Source organism: Babylonia areolata, chromosome 16, assembly GCF_041734735.1.
Source record: "Babylonia areolata isolate BAREFJ2019XMU chromosome 16, ASM4173473v1, whole genome shotgun sequence".
NCBI lineage: Eukaryota > Metazoa > Mollusca > Gastropoda > Neogastropoda > Buccinidae > Babylonia > Babylonia areolata.
The window spans coordinates 26260385-26280620 of NC_134891.1; the positions used below are offsets into that span (position 1 = coordinate 26260385).

The 20236-nt window shown below is 44.5% G+C and overlaps 1 protein-coding gene and 1 long non-coding RNA gene across 3 annotated transcripts in view; both read left to right on the forward strand.

The window, feature by feature from the left end:
• LOC143291262 (uncharacterized) overlaps positions 1–15677 on the forward strand; it is a 36026-nt gene extending 20349 nt beyond the window's left edge. For both annotated transcript variants that reach the window (XM_076601088.1, XM_076601087.1), the window contains exons 2-3: positions 12804–13666; positions 14637–15677. In XM_076601088.1, coding sequence (XP_076457203.1) covers positions 12842–13666; positions 14637–14888 — 1077 coding nt within the window. In that variant the 5' untranslated portion in view covers positions 12804–12841 and the 3' untranslated portion in view covers positions 14889–15677. The remainder of the gene's footprint in view (positions 1–12803; positions 13667–14636) is intronic.
• Positions 15678–15733: 56 nt separating this feature from the next.
• Positions 15734–18294, forward strand: LOC143291263 (uncharacterized). The gene is made up of 2 exons (XR_013056499.1): positions 15734–16227; positions 16263–18294. It is a non-coding gene; the product is annotated as an uncharacterized LOC143291263 (long non-coding RNA).
• The last annotated feature ends 1942 nt before the right edge of the window (positions 18295–20236 follow it).

A 20236-nucleotide genomic window follows, 5' to 3' on the forward strand; every position in this document is an offset into this window, starting at 1 on the left:
ACACCCACACATACACACACACAATCAGGCACCCACATACACATACACAAACTCTCTCTCTCTCTCTCTCTCTCTCTCTCTCTCTCTCTCACTTTCTCTCTCTCTCTCTCTGTTCTTCAGGTATGCAAGCAGAAGATCAAACACGCACGTCAAAGATCCCCTGTAATCCATTATCAGAGTTCGGTGGGTTATGGAAACAAGAACATGCCCAGCATGTATGTACACACCCGAAAACGGAGTATGGCTGCCTACATGGCGAGGTAAAAACGGTCATACACGTAAAAGCCCACTCATGTACATACGAGCGAATGTGGGAGTTGCAGCCCTCGAACGAAGAAAATTGCTAATGTGGGTGTCGCCCTAAAAATTTTAACAAACAACATGACGTAGCGTGGCTGGAGGTCATGATTCGCCCGCTTGGATTATATCCACTATGATAATAATAATCATCATGATCATAATCATCATCATCATCATCATGATGAATATTTATTGAGCGCTTTCCTCCCTTAAATGGAAATCAAAGCGCTCTACAAGAAACGTAAAAAAGATTTTTAACGCACAAAGGCAGAAAACAGATTCAAAGACCACGCGCATCACATTACCGAAACACACACACACACACACACACACACACACACACACACACACACACACACACACACTGCATGGCTTAAAGCTGAGTGTCATCGGAAAGACAAGAAAGGTCTGTACATAGGCGTTTTCAAAACACACTGTATCCATCACGCTGTAACCTTCGGGAAAGACAAGAGATTGAAATCAGCTGAAGCTAAAGGCGGTGTCACACGATACGTTTGAGATGAGTTGGGGTGGTCCGCCCTGTGGGCTGTAAACGGACGGATCGGATCGGGTGTCTGCTTTTTTCTCAACCTTCTTGTTCCCTTGGAGTTATCTCCTCCTTGACGGGCACAATAGCCGAGTGGTTAAAGCGTTGGGGGTCCCAGATTCGAATCTAGGTTACGGCGCCTGGTGGGTAAAGGGTGGAGATTTTTTTCCGATCTTCCAGGTCAACAGAACATATATACCCCTTCCGTGTGTGTACGCAAGCAGAAGATCCTGTGGTAATCATGTCAGCGTTCGATGGGTTATGGAAACAAGAACGTACCCAGCGTGCACACCCCCGGAAACGGAGTTTGGCTGCCTACATGGCGGGGGGGTAAAAGAAACGGTCATACACGTAAAAGCCCACTCGTGTACATACGAGTGAACGTGGGAGTTGCAGCCCACGAAGGAACGAACGAAGAAGAAGAAGAAGAATCTCCTGGGGACCTGTGCCATGGCTCCAGTGTCACTTGGAGCTTGGTTCCTGGGTGGGCGAGGATAGGCCTGTGTAGGTCTTTCTTTGTTGTTGTTGTTGTTGTTGTTTTTGCGCGACAGACTTTGAAGGGCATCTCCAGGCTGCACTGGGGAGAAGATTCTGGTTTCTCTCCCTCTCTCTCTCTCTCTCTCTCTCTGTCTCTCCGTCTCTCTCCCTCTCCTCCCCCACTCTCTCTTTCTCGCTCTCTCTCACTCTCTCTCTCTCTCTCGCTCCGCTCTCTCTCTCTCTCTCTGTGTCTCCGTCTCTCTCTCCCTCTCCCCCCACTCTGTCTCTCTCTCCCTACCTCTCTCTCTCTCTCTCTCCCTCTCTGTCTCTCCGTCTCTCTCTCCCTCTCCTCCCCCACTCTCTCTCACTCTCTCTCTCTCTCGCTCCGCTCTCTCTCTCTCTCTGTCTCTCCGTCTCTCTCTCCCTCTCCCCCCACTCTCTCTCTCCCCCTACCCACCCCCCCTCTCTCTCTCTCCCTCTCTGTCTCTCCGTCTCTCTCTCCCTCTCCCCCCCTCTCTCTGTCTCTTTCTCTCGAAATATATATTTTCAACACAGGCAGTTTAGTAGAGATCGTCATGTAATATTGGCACAATTGTTAAATAAAAAATTTAAAAAACGAAGATGTGAACGTAGCTGGAGATGTTGCCATGTACACATTCTATGCGTTCAAAAGAAGTGAAGAACTCCTTAAAGCATGTACACCTCAAATGTTTACAGGTCGGTGGCTTGACATCAAAGATACACAGCCATCTGCTTGCTTGGCAGATGTGGTGTAGCGTATATGGATTTGCCGAACGCTGTGACGCCTCATTGAGCTACTGATACTGATACTCTTTGACTCCTCGAGTCTCTCTCTCTCTCTCTCTCTCTCTCTCTCTCTCTCTCTCTCTCAATATTTTTGTAGTTATTTGCTGATTTACAAATGAAAGTCAGAGCTTAAAACAATCCTACAGATGAAAAGCAGAGGTCAAAACAATCCTACAGATGAAAGTCAGAGGTCAGACCAATCCTACAGATGAAAAGCAGAGGTCAAAACAATCCTACAGATGAAAAGCAGAGGTCAAAACAATCCTACAGATGAAAAGCAGAGGTCAGACCAATCCTACACATGATTTCAGCTCGAAGAAACGAATGAAAGGGGGGAACAGCAGTCCACAAACAAAAACGAAGCAGAAGAAGATGATGATAATGATGTGAGGAGGAGAAGGAGGAAAGAAGAAGATGGAGGAGGAGGAGGAAAAGAAGACGAATTTAGGATAAGAGAAAGAAAAAACAAGGGGGTGGTGCAGAAGGAGAAGAAGAAGAGGAGGAGGAGAAGGGAAAAAAATGAGGCGAAGAAGGAGGAATAGAATAGAATAGAATTATTATTACCAAGCGTACCGGGGTCACAAGGAATATTGGGGGGTGGGGGGGGAGATAGTACATACCAAGGTACGAACATAAAGGTGCAAAAACCATACACAAACACAGATACATACAAGTGCATATCAATATAAAAACTTGTGCTTACTTACACATGTACGCACTGCGCGCGCGCGCGCGCGCACACACACACACACACACACACACACACACACACATATGCACACACGCAACACACACACACACACACACACATCTGAACAGAAGCCGCATATTACATGTGGATGGGGCTGATGACTAGATCTTCAGGAAGATGGTTGTTGATTGCACGATTCTATTTATCATACTAGATTTGTTCGAGAGACAGGGTATTGACTGCTTTTGGTGAAAAAGCTATCGGCGAAGCGATTGGTATTCGTCCTGATACTTCTGTACCGTCGACCAGAGGGGAGCATCTCGAAAATCCCAAATGCTGGATGTGATTTGATGATTGATTTGACGAAGACGGAATAGATAAAAATGGGAAGAGAAAGAAAGAAGAAGAGGAAGAAGAGAAAGAAGGAAGAAGAAGAGGAAGAAAGAAGAAAAAGGATGTAGGGCTGCCACACGTTGACAGAAACACTCAGGAGCCATGTATATACATCATTCATTCATTCATTTTGCCCATCGCTCCTGGTGGAGCATAGGCCATCGACGACCCCTCACCATCGCACTCTGTTCTGGACTGTTCTGGCCATTCCAGTCCAGTTGGTCCCTTGCTGCTCCATGTATATACACAGCTAATTGTTTTAAAAATCAAAACAAAACGAAAGAAAAAAAAAGAAAGAAAGAGAGGGAAACCATTGTAAACACGAACACGTTGTGTTGAAAGCACAAGGACACTCTATGGAAACAGTCACCTTCGCCTCTTCATTTTGCGCTGGAGCAACAACGTCAAGGTTAGGTTTAACTCTCTCCATGCGAACGGCGAAAGAGACGACGTTAACAGCCCTCACCCCAATTACCATCATCAAAATATTGCAAGCGGAAGGCTCTTATACTGAAGAGGTGAATGTTGACAAAGAATACCACAATTCTGACGACGGAAGCTAAAGGTTGGGTCATTCAGACACCCACTGGACATCCGAGGGGTCTGTGTAGAGGAGAAGAGAGGACTGGCCGTACTGAGTGAGTTAAACTTAAACGCTTTAATTTTAACAGCCATCGGGACAATGACTTCATACTTCTCCACAGTGTCCAGGGCTCTCCGTAGGAAGGACCGGCGGGGCACAGTCCTCTCCATCCGCCGTTTAAACCTTCCCCAAACCGTACTCGGGTGCCCATTCACACCTGGGTGGGGTGAGGAATATTGGAGCAGCGTGCCTTTCCCCAGGACACAGTAGAGTGATGGCTTAGAGGTAACGCGTCCGCCTAGGAAGCGAGAGAATCTGAGCGCGCTGGTTCGAATCACGGTTCAGCCGCCGATATTTTCTCCCCCTCCACTAGACATTGAGTGCTGGTCTGGACGCTAGTCATTCGGATGAGACGATAAACTGAGGTCCCGTGTGCAGACTGCATTTAGCGCACGTAAAAGAACCTACGGCAACAAAAGGGATGTTCCTGGCAAAATTCTGTAGAAAAATCAACTTTGATAGGAAAAACAAATAAATACATAAAATTGGGTGGTGCTGTAGTGAAGCGACGTGCTCTCCCTGGGGAGAGCAGCCCGAATTTCACACAGAGAAATCTGTTGTGATAAAAAGAGATATACAATACAATACAGCACGTACCATGCTGGTTCGAATCCTGATCACTGGTGATCACTGGATCAAAAGTCCCACCTTGAACCCACACTGCCACAGCGCCTTCAGCAACAATAACGGTACCGTCAAAACGTGTCACACACACACACACACACACACACACACACACACACACACAATCACAATCACAATCACACACAATCACACGCACGCACGCACACATTCTCTCTCTCTCTCTCTCTCTCGCTCGCTCGCTCGCTCTCTCTTCATCTATCTACATATTTCTCTATCTGTCTAACCCCCCCCTACACACACACACACACACACACACAATCACGCACACACACACACACACACACACACACACACACACACACACACACACACAATCACACATACACACACACACAATCACACGCACGCACACACACATTCTCTCTCTCTCTCTCTCTCTCTCTCTCTCTCTCTCTCTCTCTCTCTCTCTCTCTCTCTCTCTATCTATCTATCTGTCACACACACACACACACGCACACACACGCCCCGCCCCCCCCCCCCCCCCCCCCCGACACCCCCTCCCCCCCATCCTCTCCCCAACCCCCTCCCCCTCCCTCTCCCCCACCCGTCCACGTTCCTCCCTCCACTCACAAAGCCATTAAAACCTGCTTGTGACCCAAGCAGCACTTTAAAACCGACATAGCACTTAAAGAGTCGCTAAGGGCTCTTTGCGAACAACGTAGGCCACAAGACTTGTGTGAACACGTCACGGGAAACTGGCATGTCCTGAGTTAACACTGCATCCATGGTGTCAAGGGGGGGGGGGGGGAGGGGGGAGGTGTGCCCATCGGCATCCATTTCCCTCCGGCTCCTTGTCTGTCTCTGCCTGGACTGACTTCAGCTGTGGTTGGTTTGGTTTGGTCATGGTCTTGTCTTGTTTCTGGTTGACTGGCTTTTTCTTTTTCTTTTTTTTTTCTTTTTTTGTTGTTGCTTTTTTTCCCCCTTTTCTTTTTGTTGTTGTTTTTGTTTGTTTGTTTGTTTGTTTTTTTGGTGGAAGGTGGTAGGGGGGATGGGATGGGAAGGAAATAATGTTTGAGCGAGTGTTGTTATATCGAGTGTGTGTGTGTGTGTGTGTGTGTGTGTGTGTGTGTGTGTGTGTGTGAGAGAGAGAGAGAGAGAGAATACGGGTCATTTATTTATTATTAGGCCATAGCCCCTAGACAGACAGACAGAGGGACAGACAGAGAGAGACAGATGGCGTGTAAAGAGAAGGGAGAGATCAAACATTTGAATGAACTCAAGAACTCAGACATTTAAATGCAAGGCGACGGGCGCAATAGCCGAATGGTTGAAGCGTTGGACTTTCAATCTGAGGGTCCTGGGTTCGAATCTCGGTAACGGCGCCTGGTGTTTAAAGGATGGACATTTTTCCGATCACCTAGGTCAACATATGTGCAGACCTGCTTGTGCCTGAACCCCCTTCGTGTGTATACGCAAGCAGAAGATCAAATATGCACGTTAAAGATCCTGTAATCCATGTCAGCGTTCGGTGGGTTATGGAAACAAGAACATACCCAGCATGCACATCCCCGAAAACAGAGTGTAGCGGCCTGCATGGCGGGGTAAAAACGAGTCATACATGTAGAAACCCACACGTGAACATACGAGTGAACGTGGGAGTTGCAGCCCACGAACGTAGAAGAAGAAATACAAGATCAGCTAACGTGTATTCATAAGAGTGCACGTGATGCACACGCGTCTTAACTCACTCAGTACGGCCAGTCCTCTCTTCTCCTCTACACAGACCCCTCGGATGTCCAGTGGGTGTCTGAATGACCCAACCTTTAGTTTCCGTCGTCAGAATTGTGGTATTCTTTGTCAACATTCACCTCTTCAGTATAAGAGCGTTCCGCTTGCAATATTTTGATGATGGTAATTGACAAACTGAAACAAAAAGACCCAAGACTGTGATTGGTTTGAGGACGAATTACATGTGTTGAAATTCCTTCCATTATATAATGATACCGAAAGAAACATTTATAAAAGATATAAAATATGCAAAAGTAATGTCGAAAACTTTCAAAACATCTCGATAAAGGTGATTTACGTTTAATCCATTTATACACTGAACTTAAGGAAGCCGATCTAAATTTGCTTATGATAAGATCATACAAGTATTTTAGGGGGTTGTGATAAAGATTGAAATGATTGATTGTGTTTCATGGCGATCACTCCTGTTCGGTTTGCCTGTTTGAAGCAGTCTGTCATCCCCAACCCCACCATTTATCCAAACTTATGAAAAACCAAAAATGTTCAAACAATGTGTAAGTGTATCTGCCCAGTTTCTCGAAGAAATGTCGGCACTATGGTAATTCGTTATCTTGTTTACGCTCATTAGGTATGCATTTTTCGGGATTCAAAAGCATCTGATTAAGCTTCGATGCAACTATCAATATGTAATCGATACCTGCCAGTATCTCCATAAACCACTGCATTTGGGGTTTTGGGACTTACACTCGAACATTTTTGCAAACGCAAAGAGAGAGGAATAGAGGGGAGAGAGATGGCGGTTTGGGACAGAGGGACACACACACACACACACACACACACACACACACACACACACACACACACACACACACACACACACACACACACACACACACACACACACACACAGTGAGACTGTGATGAGTGCGTGTGAGTTTTCATTCGTTCTTTCGCATTTTTTTCACTATGGGTAACACTAAACGTGTGTATGTGTGTGGATAACGATGTTTCGTAAATTAGTGGACCGCTATGCACATCGTATTGTATTGTACTGTATCATCATACCATGCCATAAAAAAAAAGTTTATTGTCACAAAAGATTTAGGTGTGAAAATCAGGCTGATTTCTCCACACACAGAGAGTTTCAATTTCAGTTTTTCAAGAAGGCATCGCAGCGTTCGGACAGAGCCATATACGACACTATCTACTTGGCAGATGCTCAACCATCACTGGGCATAACTCAACGCGCCAGTCAAGCCTTGAGTGAATTCCTTCTGTAGAATTTTGCCAAAGGACAAAATTTATGATACCATGGGTTCTTTTTCATTGCCTGATGTGCAATTTATTTATTTATTTATTTATTATTATTATTTTTATCATTACTACTACCTTTTTTATATCATAATTATTATTTATTTATTTATGTAAGCTTATCTATTATTTATTCACTTTTTTTTTCTCAAGGCCTGACAAAGCGCGTTGGGTTACGCTGCTGGTCAGGCATCTGCTTGGCAGATGTGGTGTAGCGTATATGGATTTGTCCGAACGCAGTGACGCCTCCTTGAGCTACTGAAACTGAAACTGAAACTGATGTGCGCGCTGCACATGGGACCTCGGTTTATCGTCTCATCAGAATAACTTAGAAGAAAGGGAAGAGAGCGGGATTTATATCATAATTATCATATATCATATTATATCATAATATAATAAATAACCTAGACGCCTAGTTTCCTTTTTCGGCTCAAACGTGGGAGAAAGGGCGACAGCGGGATTCGAAACCAGACTCAAACGGACAGTTTCAGTTTCAGTTTCAGTAGCTCATGGAGGCGTCACTGCGTTCGGACAAATCCATATACGCTACACCACATCTGCCAAGCAGATGCCTGACCAGCAGCGTAACCCAACGCGCTTTGTCAGGCCTTGAACAAACAGTCTCTCTGTTGCCGTGGGGATCTTTCACGGTGCGTTTAGTTACGTGTGCGTAAGGGTGTTCTTACTGAAGAGGTGTGACTGTTATTGATCTCTCGGGTTTGGAGGTCCACGTAAGAGGTGTCAGTGATACCGATGAAGGTTACGTGTGGAAGTCAGGTTTGACAGGTATTTCTGGCATGTGCTTCGGTCTGGGGTAGACGACATACCCGATAGCGGTTAAAAAAGACACCTGTTATGTAAGGAAATGTTCGTCCCCACGCCACCCTCTTTGCTCTGCTGGTTAATCGTCAGGTTTGGTTTCGTGGGGTGGTGTGTATCTTCTTCTCCTTCTTCGCCTTCTCCTCATCTTTCTCTTCCTCCTCATTCTTCTTCTTCTTCTTCTTTTTCCTCCTCCTCCTCCTTCTCCTCATTCTCCTTCTTTTTATTCTCCTCCTCCTTCCCCTCCCACTCCCCCTCTTCCTCCTCTTGTTCCTCCTTCTCCTTTTTCTTTCTCTCCTCCTTCTGCTCCTTCTCCTCCTCCTTCTTCTTCTTTATGTTGCTTTTTTTTAGTGTATGTGTGTGTGTCTGTGTGTGTGAGAGACAGACAGACAGAGAATTAATGAATGAATGATTTTTTTTTTCTGAGGGTAACGGATTAAGCATACATGCTTTTTTTTTTCATCCAGCCGCAAAAAGATAACAGTAACAATACAGAACAAAAACGAAAACAAAAACAAACAAAAAAGAGAGAAAAGTGAACAAGCAAGAGAAAAATCACGGAATTATCTATCAAAGACGAGAAGAAGAAAAGGAGATAGTTACATAGCTAGATGGGTAGAGACAGATAGACAGACAAATAGACAGGCAGGGAGAGCGACGAAGGTAAGAGAGATGAGGGGAGGGGGGTTTATTCCTATATTTGTTCATTTTACATATACGGTACATGTACGCTTAAAAAGAAAAAAGATTTATTTGAAATGAATACAGAGAAGCACATGGAGAATAAGAAAACTTGGTATCTGGTACAGGTTGAATCAGTACGTGTCAGGAAAAAATGTTGTAAGATTTTAGTTATTATCAGAAATTCGTGATATAGTGTTTTAAATCTTTTAAAATTTGCTTCATGCTTTAAGTATGGAGGAAGTCTGTTCCATAACCAACTTCCTGAGTACAAAAGACTTGATTTATATAATGTAATTGCTGGTAAAGGAAGATCGATTTTGTGAGAATGCCTGAACTCGTTGAAAGTGAACATATTTCTAACAGATATTGGAGCATTTCCGTGAAAAAATTTATGCATAAAGATTCCTTTCTTGAACACCAGTTTGGACTTAAGCTGGAGAATGTTGAGAGATTTGTAGTCAGCATCTGTTAGTGAAGTAGACTTGTTTAAGACAAGCTTGATGTCATGTTTATAGACTCTAACTAAAGATTTAATCACATTGTAACTAGCCAAATCCCAAAGAGTAGAAGCATAATCAATGGATAATTGAATGTGAGAATAAAAGAAGATCTTTCGAGCATGTACGTTTAAAAAGTTCTTAATCTTTTTAAGCTGGTAAGTTTTAGAAGCAATATTTTTTGTAAGGGTTTGAATGTGTGCTGACCAGGATAAGTTATTGTCAATGGTTACTCCCAGTAGCTTATGATTTGACACTTCTTCAATTTTTTTCATTGTTGATATAGAGGGGAGGTAAGTCGGTGGTTAAATTTTGACGTTTTTGTCTGGTACAAACCATCATTAATTCAGTTGGGGGGGGGGTGTTTCGGATGAAGGGCCAAATGAATCAATTGTGACCAGTTAATAACAATGTTAATATTTTCCTGCAAACTGCTACATACTACAAGTGGATCTGTGTGACAAGCACCGATGGTAGTGTCATCGGCAAACAGTTCGCATGATGATTTTAAAAATAAAGGTAAGTCGTTAATGTACAATGAGAAAAATAGATGACCAAGTACAGATCCTTGTGGTACACCGAATTCGCTTGGCAGAAAAGTAGACATATTATTATTTAGGTATACCCCTCGTTGTCTCTTAAACAGAAATGATGAAACAAGCTTCAGGGCATCAGAAGATAGATTATATACTGCAAGTTTCTTAAGGAGAAGCTCATGATCGACAACGTCGAATGCTTTAGCAAAATCGACACAGAGAACTCCAGTGAATTGTTTTCTGTTCATGTTAGAAAGCCATCTCTCAGTGAGTTTCACTAATGCTGTGTGACAAGAGTGTTTGGCTCTGAATCCGGATTGATTAGGATGTAAGAGGCTGTATTTGTTTAGATGAGATACAAGACATTTGTAGATATGTCGCTCTAATGGTTTTGAAAGTACTGACAGAACAGAAATAGGGCGGTAATTAGAAGGTTCATCGGGGTTTCCTGATTTGTACAAGGGTGTTACTTTTGCTTGCTCAAAACTAACCGGGAAAGTGTTTTTGGTTATGCAATGGTTGTACATGTATGTGAGGGTTTCAGCTTTTATAGGAGCAGCTAATTTAAGAATTTTACCATCTAATCCATCGATACCACGCGTTGCTGTCTGCTTCAATCGTTTTAAAGCAAGTAATACTTCGTGGACACTAACAGTTGTAATCACAGAGAGAGAGAGAGAGAGAACACTGAACACTGAACACTGAACACTTTAATGTCAATAGCTTTACAGCCCTAATGACATGGGGGTTCATAATACAAATAACAACATGCATCAATAGTAATAATATTGATGAAAACCAAAACCAAAACGAAATCAATCAATCTGTGCAACAAAGTGCAGTTCGACCATCCATTCAAAGTAATGGCATGTAGTGAGAAATAAAAACAAAAACATATATAAATGTATAACATAATATTTTCCATATGAGAGTGACAACACAGATTTCACTTTTCACAATGAGCAACACCTGATACTATTTTATTATTGTTGAGTTTTTTTCGTCGCATGTTATTCGCTTCTGCAATATATTTTGCAAGTGACTGTAGTGAAGTTTCCTGATTTAAATTAAGCACTCCAAAAATATCTTCATACTTTGCTGAATTTGTTTTAAATACAACACATTTTTCTCGAATATCGTCATAAGCTTTACAACTAAACAAAAAATGTAACTCATCCTCCCTTGAATGCCCGCACATCGGACAAGGGGAGAGTAACGAGGGCTCAGTCTGAAACCACTTTTCATAAGCATTCAAACCAATCGTTCTCGTTCTAAATCTGGCGAGACTTGTTCGGTGCCACTTGTTTGTCACGACTGTGATATATTTTTCTGTTTGAAATATACTTTTAAAACTATAAAACCATCTATATTTCTCAGTGCTTTCCATTTTACCGTGCCAATTCTGTTTATATGAAGCAATTAGCCTATCTTTGAATTCTGAAACAAATCCTTCTACACATCCAACTCCCTGACACATCCACACAATCCCAAATCCATTTACAGTTAATGTCTTCTTTACAAAATATACCCAGTTTTCCTTCCCTCTCTCATGTTCATTTACTAACATTTCATACGCCTGCTTACATAATCTCGATGTGGGTAGCCTTATTAATTTTAACCAATATTTTATACATTTCACACATGATTTAAGAGAGAGAGAGAGAGAGAGAGTTTTCTCCTTCTTGCAGCTTACTAACTATAGGCTTCTTACTAGTGAACAATGGAATGTTGTTCCGGCACTTACGCAAGCAAAGAAGCAAGGTCAATGTCCCAACTGAGTAAACCATATCTGTCTTTTATATGCCTCTCTCTCTCTCTCTCTCTCTCTCTCTCTCTCTCTCTCTCTCTCTCTCTCTCCACCTCTCTTTCTCTCTCTTCCCCCCTCTCTCTCTCTCTCAATGAACTTTGTTTTCTTTCATTATTTGCTTTAATCATTTCGTTCGTTTGTTATAATGGTTTGTTACAAATTGAAAGTGTGTTGATGCATTCACCCATGTCTCAAGGGCATCATGGTCAATGACATTAAAGTGTCAAAGCGTCTGTCTGTCTGTCTGTTTGTCTGTGTGTGTGTGTGTGTGTGTGTGTGTGTGTGTGTGTGTGTGTGTCTGTCACTAGTCACCTTGGTTTGAAATCAAAACGTTATCAATTTCTTTCTGAAAAAACAATGCATGTTCAGCATTCCTGCCGAGACAGGGTATGAATAAGTGAAAAAACATTCCACATTCACACCACACGCGCACCCACTTGAAGAAACATGTACACACTTATACTCTCTCTGTGTGTCTCTCTCTCTCTGTCTCTCCCCTTCTTCCTTCTCTCTCCCTCCCGCTCTCTCTCCGTCCCTCTCTCTTTCTCCCTTCCTCACCCCCTTCCTCTCTCTCTTTCTCTGTCTCTCTCTGTCTGTCTGTCTCTCTCCGCAATCTCCCTGCCTCTCTCTTTCCCGCCATCCCCCTATCTCTCTCCATCCTTCTCTATCTCAGTCTCTCCATCCCCCTCTCTCTCCCTTCCTCCCTCCCCCTCTCTGTCTTTATATTGATATAAACAATCATTGATGTGTGTGTGTGTGTGTGTGTGTCTAAAATGTGCATTTTATCAACTAAAAATTCATGAAGATAAGTTTACACAAAATCACCATCGGAGTTGTACATAGCGTGTCCAAAAACGGGGGGGAAAAAAAAGAAAGAAAGAAAGAAAGAAAAAGAAAAAAAAAGCAATTACACACTGTTTGCGCCCTTGCATCATAAAAGACTTCCTTTTTTTCCAGTCTCCATAACATGACGTAAGAAGCCGAAAGCCGATAAAATGACGTGCGCCATGGGAGGACGTAAAGATGACGTCAAAAGGGCGCAGAAGCCTCACAAGAAAAGACCACTCTCCGCCGTCCTGGAAGAACAACCGGAAGCTGACGACTTCTTCCCCAATGCCAACAACAACTACAATGAAGACGAAGACAACGACAACGACAGTGTCAGGAACCACCACAACAAGAGCCCTGACTACAGCGACACGGCTGCTGTTGAAGCCGTCACACGCCCATCCAGCAGCTCTGGTGGAGACGTGGGTGAAACGTCGCGGACAGAAGCTGCTTCGTGCGCTTCGCTTCCTGAGACACCCTTGACACGCTCTGCGGCAGACGAAGACGAGGAGTATGGACCGTCAAACAGCAACAACAGCAACAGCAACAGCAGCAACAACAACAACAACAGCAGCAGTTTCTCAAGTTCCGGCGCTCCACGCAAAAACAGTTCACCAGCCGGAAGGAGACAAGCCCTGACTCCGACCTTCAGCCCCAAACTGGGCCGACGGGGGGGAAGGTCCGCGTTGACTTCACAGCTGGCTGTCCTCAGCGAGGGCGCCGACAGCGACGATGACGCCGACGATGACGCGCTGTCCCCTACGTCAGACATGACGCGCGTCAGGCAGACGGCGGACCGCTTGCACCTCAGCACGCGGCGCCCCAGCGTCATGCAGTGGAAGGCGCGCTACGTCGAGTGCCCGCAGTTTCCGCTGCCGGGGTCTTCTGGGAACGGTGACGTCACGGGACAAAATGGCGACGGCGAGGGGCGCTGGACGGTGGAGCGGACTGAGAGAATCAACACGGCGCTGGACTGGATCATTAACGAGCTGGTGAGTCTGTGACTTTCCGCTGTTGGTGTTTCTTTGGATTGGGGGGTTAGGGGCGTGGTAGCAGTAGTTCGTGTTTCTGTCTTTTTTAACTCACTCAGTACGGCCAGTCCTCTCTTCTCCTCTACACAGACCCCTCGGATGTCCAGTGGGTGTCTGAACGACCCAACCTTTAGCTTCCGTCGTCAGAATTGTGGTATTCTTTGTCAACATTCACCTCTTAAGTATAAGAGCCTTCCGCTTGCAATATTTTGATGATGGTAATTGGGGTGAAACGCTGTTAACGTCGTCTCTTTCGCAGTTCGTATGGAGAGAGTTAACTTTGGATTGTGGATCGTATGTTGTGTTTAGTAGCAGTAGTTCTTGATTCTTTTTTCACTTTGGGTTGTGGGGTTCAGGGTGTTTGTTGTAGCAGTAGTTCGTGTTTCTCTTTTCAGATTGGATTGTGGGGTTGGGGGTGTATGTTGTGTGTAGTAGCAGTAGTTCGTGTTTCTGTTGGGGTTTTTTTGTTGTTGTTTTTTACTTTGGATTGTTGGGCTGTGAGTGTATGTTGTGTGCAGAAGCAGTAGTTTGTTTCATTTTTTCAGTTTGGATTGTGGGGGGTGGGGTGTATGTTGTGTGCAGAAACAGTAGTTCGTGTTTCTGTTTTTTCAGTTTGGATTGTGGGGGTGGGGGGCGGTGTATGTGTGTAGCAGCAGTGGCAGCAGTAGTTACTGCTGATACTGCTGCTAGAAGAATAGTGTTGATCTGTCTCTGATTCCTGTCCCTCCTGTTGATTCTATCTCTGATATCCGCCCTACTTGTTAATCCTCTTTGATAACTCCCCCTCCTGTTAATCCTATCTCTGATACCTTTCCCACCTGTTGATCCTATCACTGATACCTTTCCCACTTGTTGATCCAACCTCTGATGCATTTCCCACTTATTGATCCAATCTCTGATACCTATCCCACCTGTGTGTCCCCCGCAACAGCAAGAGATGCGAACCCAGGACCAGCAACTGGCCCGCCAGCTGCTGACGATCCGCAGCGACCTTCACCGCCTGAAGCTGGCCCGGAGCTGCGAGGAGCACCAGGACCTCCTGGACGACGTGCAGAGCGAGCTGGAGGAGCTGGAGGAGTTTGCTGACGTCCTGGACCTGCCCACCGTCATCACCGACAGCCCCTTGAAGCATCTGGGCGTCACCCGCATGAACTTCAGTGCCAGGAGATTCTCAATTCTTTGATTACAGCCTGGCTATGGGCGTCACCCGCATAAACTTCAGTGCCAGGAGATTCTCGATTCTTTGATTACGGCCTGGCTATGGGCGTTACCCTCATGAACGTTAGTGGGATGAGGTTCTCGATTCTTTGATTACGGCCTGGCTATGGGCGTTACCTTCATGAACGTTAGTGGGATGAGGTTCTCGATTCTTTGATTACGGCCTGGCTATGGGCGTTACCTTCATGAACGTTAGTGGGATGAGGTTCTCCATTCTTTGATTACGGCCTGGCTATGGGCGTTACCTTCATGAACGTTAGTGGGATGAGGTTCTCCATTCTTTGATTACGGTCTGGCTATGGGCGTTACCCTCATGAACGTCAGTGGAATGAAGTTTCTCATTCTTTGATTATGGCCTGGCTATGAAAATCTTGAGAGATGTATTAAAACGAGACTGTTGGAATGGTATGAACTTGAGCTTGGTATACGTTTGAGGCCTGGTTAGGCCTGTTCGTCGTCAATTTCTAAAACATTTCTGTCGTTCGTCATCCCTCAGTGTTTGGATTTGCCCCTTGAATGTCAAATTCGAGAATGAGCATTTGACTAGAAGGCTGGCAGTGTACCGTGAATGAAGCCTTAGCCTTACAGCAGAGCTGTTTTGATAATGTGAAGCAAAGATGATACCATTTCAGAAGCTTTGTGCATATTTTCATCCACGTTGCGACTTGATCGGATGCCTCTGCAGTTGAATCGCTCCAAGTTCTGAGCAAGTTCTTCACCTGTTGATGAGTGTGTGGGTAGGGGGTAGTGGGGGGTGCGGGGGAGATGGGGCTGGGAACTGTGGGGCCGGAGGTGGGGGTGTGTGGATAACCTGCCCGTGCTCAAAGTCATCACTAACAGTCCTTTTGAAGCTCCGGGGCGTCACCCATATGAATTTCAGTGCTAGGAGGTTCTGCATCTGTTGATGGGTGTGGGAGGGGGTGGGAGTGGTAGTGCAGTTGTTGAGTGATGGAAGGTTGGGGGTGGTTGGGGTGGGGTGGGGGCTGGAGGATGGGGGGTGGGGGGACTTCTCTGCTGTTGAAGATCGTGTGGTCCTCTTCCCCTCCCCCTTCCCTTTCCGCCTCCTCTGTTGAAGAACCGCGGTTGTTGTTTTTTTGTTTGTTTTCCGTTCGTTTTTTAAGGCTTTACCTAGTTCCGTTTTAAGTTCCCCCAGTTCCGTGAAGGTCATGGTTTGAAGGCTTCCTCTAGTTCAGTGAAGGTCATGGTTTAAAGGTTCCCCCCAGTTCAGTGAAGGTCGTGGTTTTAAGGCTTCCTCTAGTTCCGTGAAGGTCATGGTTTAAAAGTTCCCCCCCAGTTCAGTGAAGGTCGCGGTTTAAAGGTTTCCCCCAGTTCCGTGAAGGTCGTGGTTTAAAGGCTTCCCCCAGTTCTGTGAAGGTCGTGGTTTAAAAGTTCATTGAGTTCATGCCCTGGGAATTTACTGAGCATTCACTATGGATCATTCGCATGTGGGGATGAGACAATGAATTGCAGTGCATTGGCATTTCTTCCTCGGCTGCTAGGAGATAGCAGTTCCTCAGAGTTTCATGGTGTTGAATATTTGAATAACAGGGAGTGTGTGTGTCTATGTGCGTTTTTGTGTGTGTCTGTGTGTCTGTCTTTCCTCTTCTGTCTGTCTGTCTGTTCGTGTAAAACCACATGCGCTAACGTAAGTTATAGCTAAATCGTCTTTGCGATATGTACATCGAAGAATCATGTAAAGTAGCAATAACTACATCGAAACATATCTTATATTGAGCCTGTTATGTTGTAATCAACACAGAATTGCTTGATACATAACAAATTGGTGAATGAATGAATGAACTGGAGAGAAAGAGTACATGCTGAAATAACACGGCATATGAAGACGAAATATGCTGTTGACAAAATGTAGAATTTTAAGAAAATCTAGCATTTGATTGTATGCGTGTATGTGTGTGTGTGTGTGCGCGCGCGCGTGGATGTGAGCGCATGTGTGCGTGCGTGCGTATGCCCGTGCTTTGGATTGTGTATGTGAATGTGCGCGTGTGTGGATGTGTGCATATGTGCGTGCAGGTAGGTGTGTGGTGGGCGTATTTCATGCTTTTCATTGTATCACTGTTTCCATAATATCTGTGTACATCTGCTTCCATGATGTCTGTTTACAGCTGCACAAAAAATGTTTACGCAGGGAACAGAAATCAATATGCGAAAACACAGAGGGCAAACATATTTCACCTTATTTTAAATCTGGGGACGAAATGTGTCAGGTTTGATCAAATCATGACAGATTGTTATCACGAGAGCGCTACCAAAATTTAATCAAAACAACAGACTGCGCTGACAGATCTCCATCACAGTCGTAACAGCTTGCCTTTGAACAAAAGGGGAAAAAATCACAAGCAAAACAGGATTAACTTGTGTGTTCGTTCATCAGAGCCATGAAGCAACTGATGCACGTCAATTTACACATTAAAAAGTAGAGCCCGGCAATGCCTGGTTTCTGAAATGTTCGTCAGCCCATAAATCCTAAAATCGCTTCAAGGCTGCAATTATGATACGTTGTTTTTATATCTGGAAGCGAAATACGCCACTTTGATCAAATCAAGACATCTTGATGTACCTGTGTACAATCGCATTTACTGCATGTAAGAAATATTGCATTTTGCTGAATGCGCTTGCAGTGTCTTTTTCTCATTGGTCGGGACACATTGTCATACAAACCAGTAATTACATATGTAAAAACACTGTGAAATGTGTCACGGGGACGTCCATCTGATAGTAATCGTGAAAAACAATGACCATCAGAACAGCATATGAGGCAACAACTATCCCGACCATCTGGGCCAGAATTTGTAAATGGTGGAGAGTGTCTTGCCCAAGTTACATCCCCACTCTCTTTCGGCCAAGAGGGCTTTTGGACAGTCGGCATTGGGATGGTTCCCAAAGGCCAACTCGCCCCCAAGGCTGCAGCACTTAGAGCCAGTGCAAATTTGCCTCCTAGTTTGAGAGTCATAGTCTTTCACGAAATACTCAGCTGTAAATGAATTCTACCCCCATGAGAGGACGCCACGTCAGAATCATGGTTTGAGTGTGCGTGCTAGCTGTCTGGGCATCAGTTCGTGTCGAACTAGTCTGGGCGTATGAATTCCCATTGCAGTGGAGAATCCATTGATCATACAGCTCTCACATTCCTGTTGGTCCAACTGTAAGCTTACGTCAATCTGTGATATAAGCCGAGTGTTGAGATGGCATGTCGGAAGTAACTGCCATACAAACCAGTAATAGCAGATGTGGTGACACTGAGGTTTGCCATCTGCATGTCGATCATCGCCATACAAACCAGAAATAGCATGTACAACCCCGTGACAATGAAGTTTTTTTGTTTTTTGGTTTTTTTGCTAACGTCAAAGAAACAAACAAACAAAAACAAACAAAAAAAAATAGCCGAGTGGTTAAAGCGTTGGACTGTCAATCTGAGGGTCCCGGGTTCGAATCACGGTGACGGCGCCTGGTGGGTAAAGGGTGGAGATTTTTCCGATCTCCCAGGTCAACATATGTGCAGACCTTCTAGTGCCTGAACCCCCTTCGTGTGTATGTACAGGCAGAAGATCAAATACGCACGTTAAAGATCCTGTAATCCATGTCAGCGTTCGGTGGGTTATGGAAACAAGAACATACCCAGCATGCACATGGCTGCCTACATGGCGGGGTTAAAAACGGTCATACACGTAAAAGCCCACTCGTGTGCATACGAGTGAACGCAGAAGAACGTCAAGAGGTAATGGTGTTCCGATTAACTGTTCGAAGTATAACACTTGAGGTCAATTTCCAGCTGGGCTGAATGTTGCTAAGGGTGAATAGGGAATAGGTGTTTTGAAAAATTAAAGAAAGTTCGAACATTCGGATTGATTGTTTTCACTGTTCCGTTTGTTTGTTCGCTTTCGTGATTATGCTTTTCCCCCCTTCCATTCAGCCAGTTTTTCTGTTGTTTGTGTTTCTTACCATAACTATCCGGCGTGTGTGTGTGTGTGTGTGTAGGGGGGGAGGGGGGGGGGCCTGGGGGGTGTATCTGAGTCTGTGTGAATGTGTGTGTGTGTGTTATTGTATCTGTGCGTGTGATTGTGTGTCTGTGTGAGTGTGTGTCTATCTGTCTGTCGGTCGGTCTGTGTATGTGTGTGTGTGTGTGTGTGTGTGTGTGTTGTTTTTGTGTTTGTTTTTTTATGTGTGTCTATGTGTGTGAGTTTGGGTGGGTGGGTGGGTCTCTCCCCCACCCCCCACCTCTCTCTGTATGTCATTGTTCTCTCTCTCTCTCTGTCTCTGTCTCTCTCTCTCTCTCTCTCTCTCTCTCTCTCTCTCTTTCGCTGATAGTTAGTAGCCTGTTTATGGAGTGGGCTAAGGTGGGTTATGTTGGGTTTTTTCGAATAAAGTCTTTATTTAGAATAAGTCAGCTTCGATGTTTCTTTTTCATAGGTAAAGCAACAATGAAATGGAACATGTTACAGATAATTTCATCGTGTGCATAATGTTGGATTTCGTTTTCTGTCAGATGTGTTATAGACACGCCGTGTCAGTGAAATATATTTTGCCTACTATTGGGATGTACAGGTGTTTGAACAAAATATTATTGCAAGCGTACCCTAGATCCATTTTGCATACATAACAATTATACAAATGAGTGCGAGCGAGCGAGCGAGCGCGCACGCACACACACACACACACACACACACACACACACACTGAGTGGGAGAAGAGTTGGGACATGGTGTTCCATCCTGGAAAATGCTACGCCCTACCTGTAACAAGGAGCAGGAAATCATCGGATCAAGTTTACGAACTGCATGGCCACATATATATATATATATATATATATATATATATATTGCAAACAGTGGACTCCATCAAATCCAGAGAAATCTGTTGTGATAAAAAGAAATACAAATACAAAATGGTGACTATAAGTGAATAATATGACCATACGATTCAACGTTTCTTTTCTAGTCATTCGGATGAGACGATAAACCGAGGTCCTGTCTGCAGCATGCACCTAGCGGACGTAAAAGAACCCACGACAACAAAAGGGTTGTTCCTGGTAAAATTCTGTAGAAAAGTCCACTTCGATAGGAAAAACAAATAACAAATAAAACTGCACGCAGGAAAAAATATTTTTAAAAAATGGGTGGCGCTGTAGTGTAGCGACGCGCTCTCCCTGAAGAGAGCAGCCCGAATTTCACACAGAGAAATCTGTTGTGATAAAAAGAAATACAAATACAAATACCTTGGAATGACAGTCAGCAAAGATCTTAGCTGGAAGAAACATATCGAAAACGTCTGTTCCAAGGCAAACAAAACCTTAGG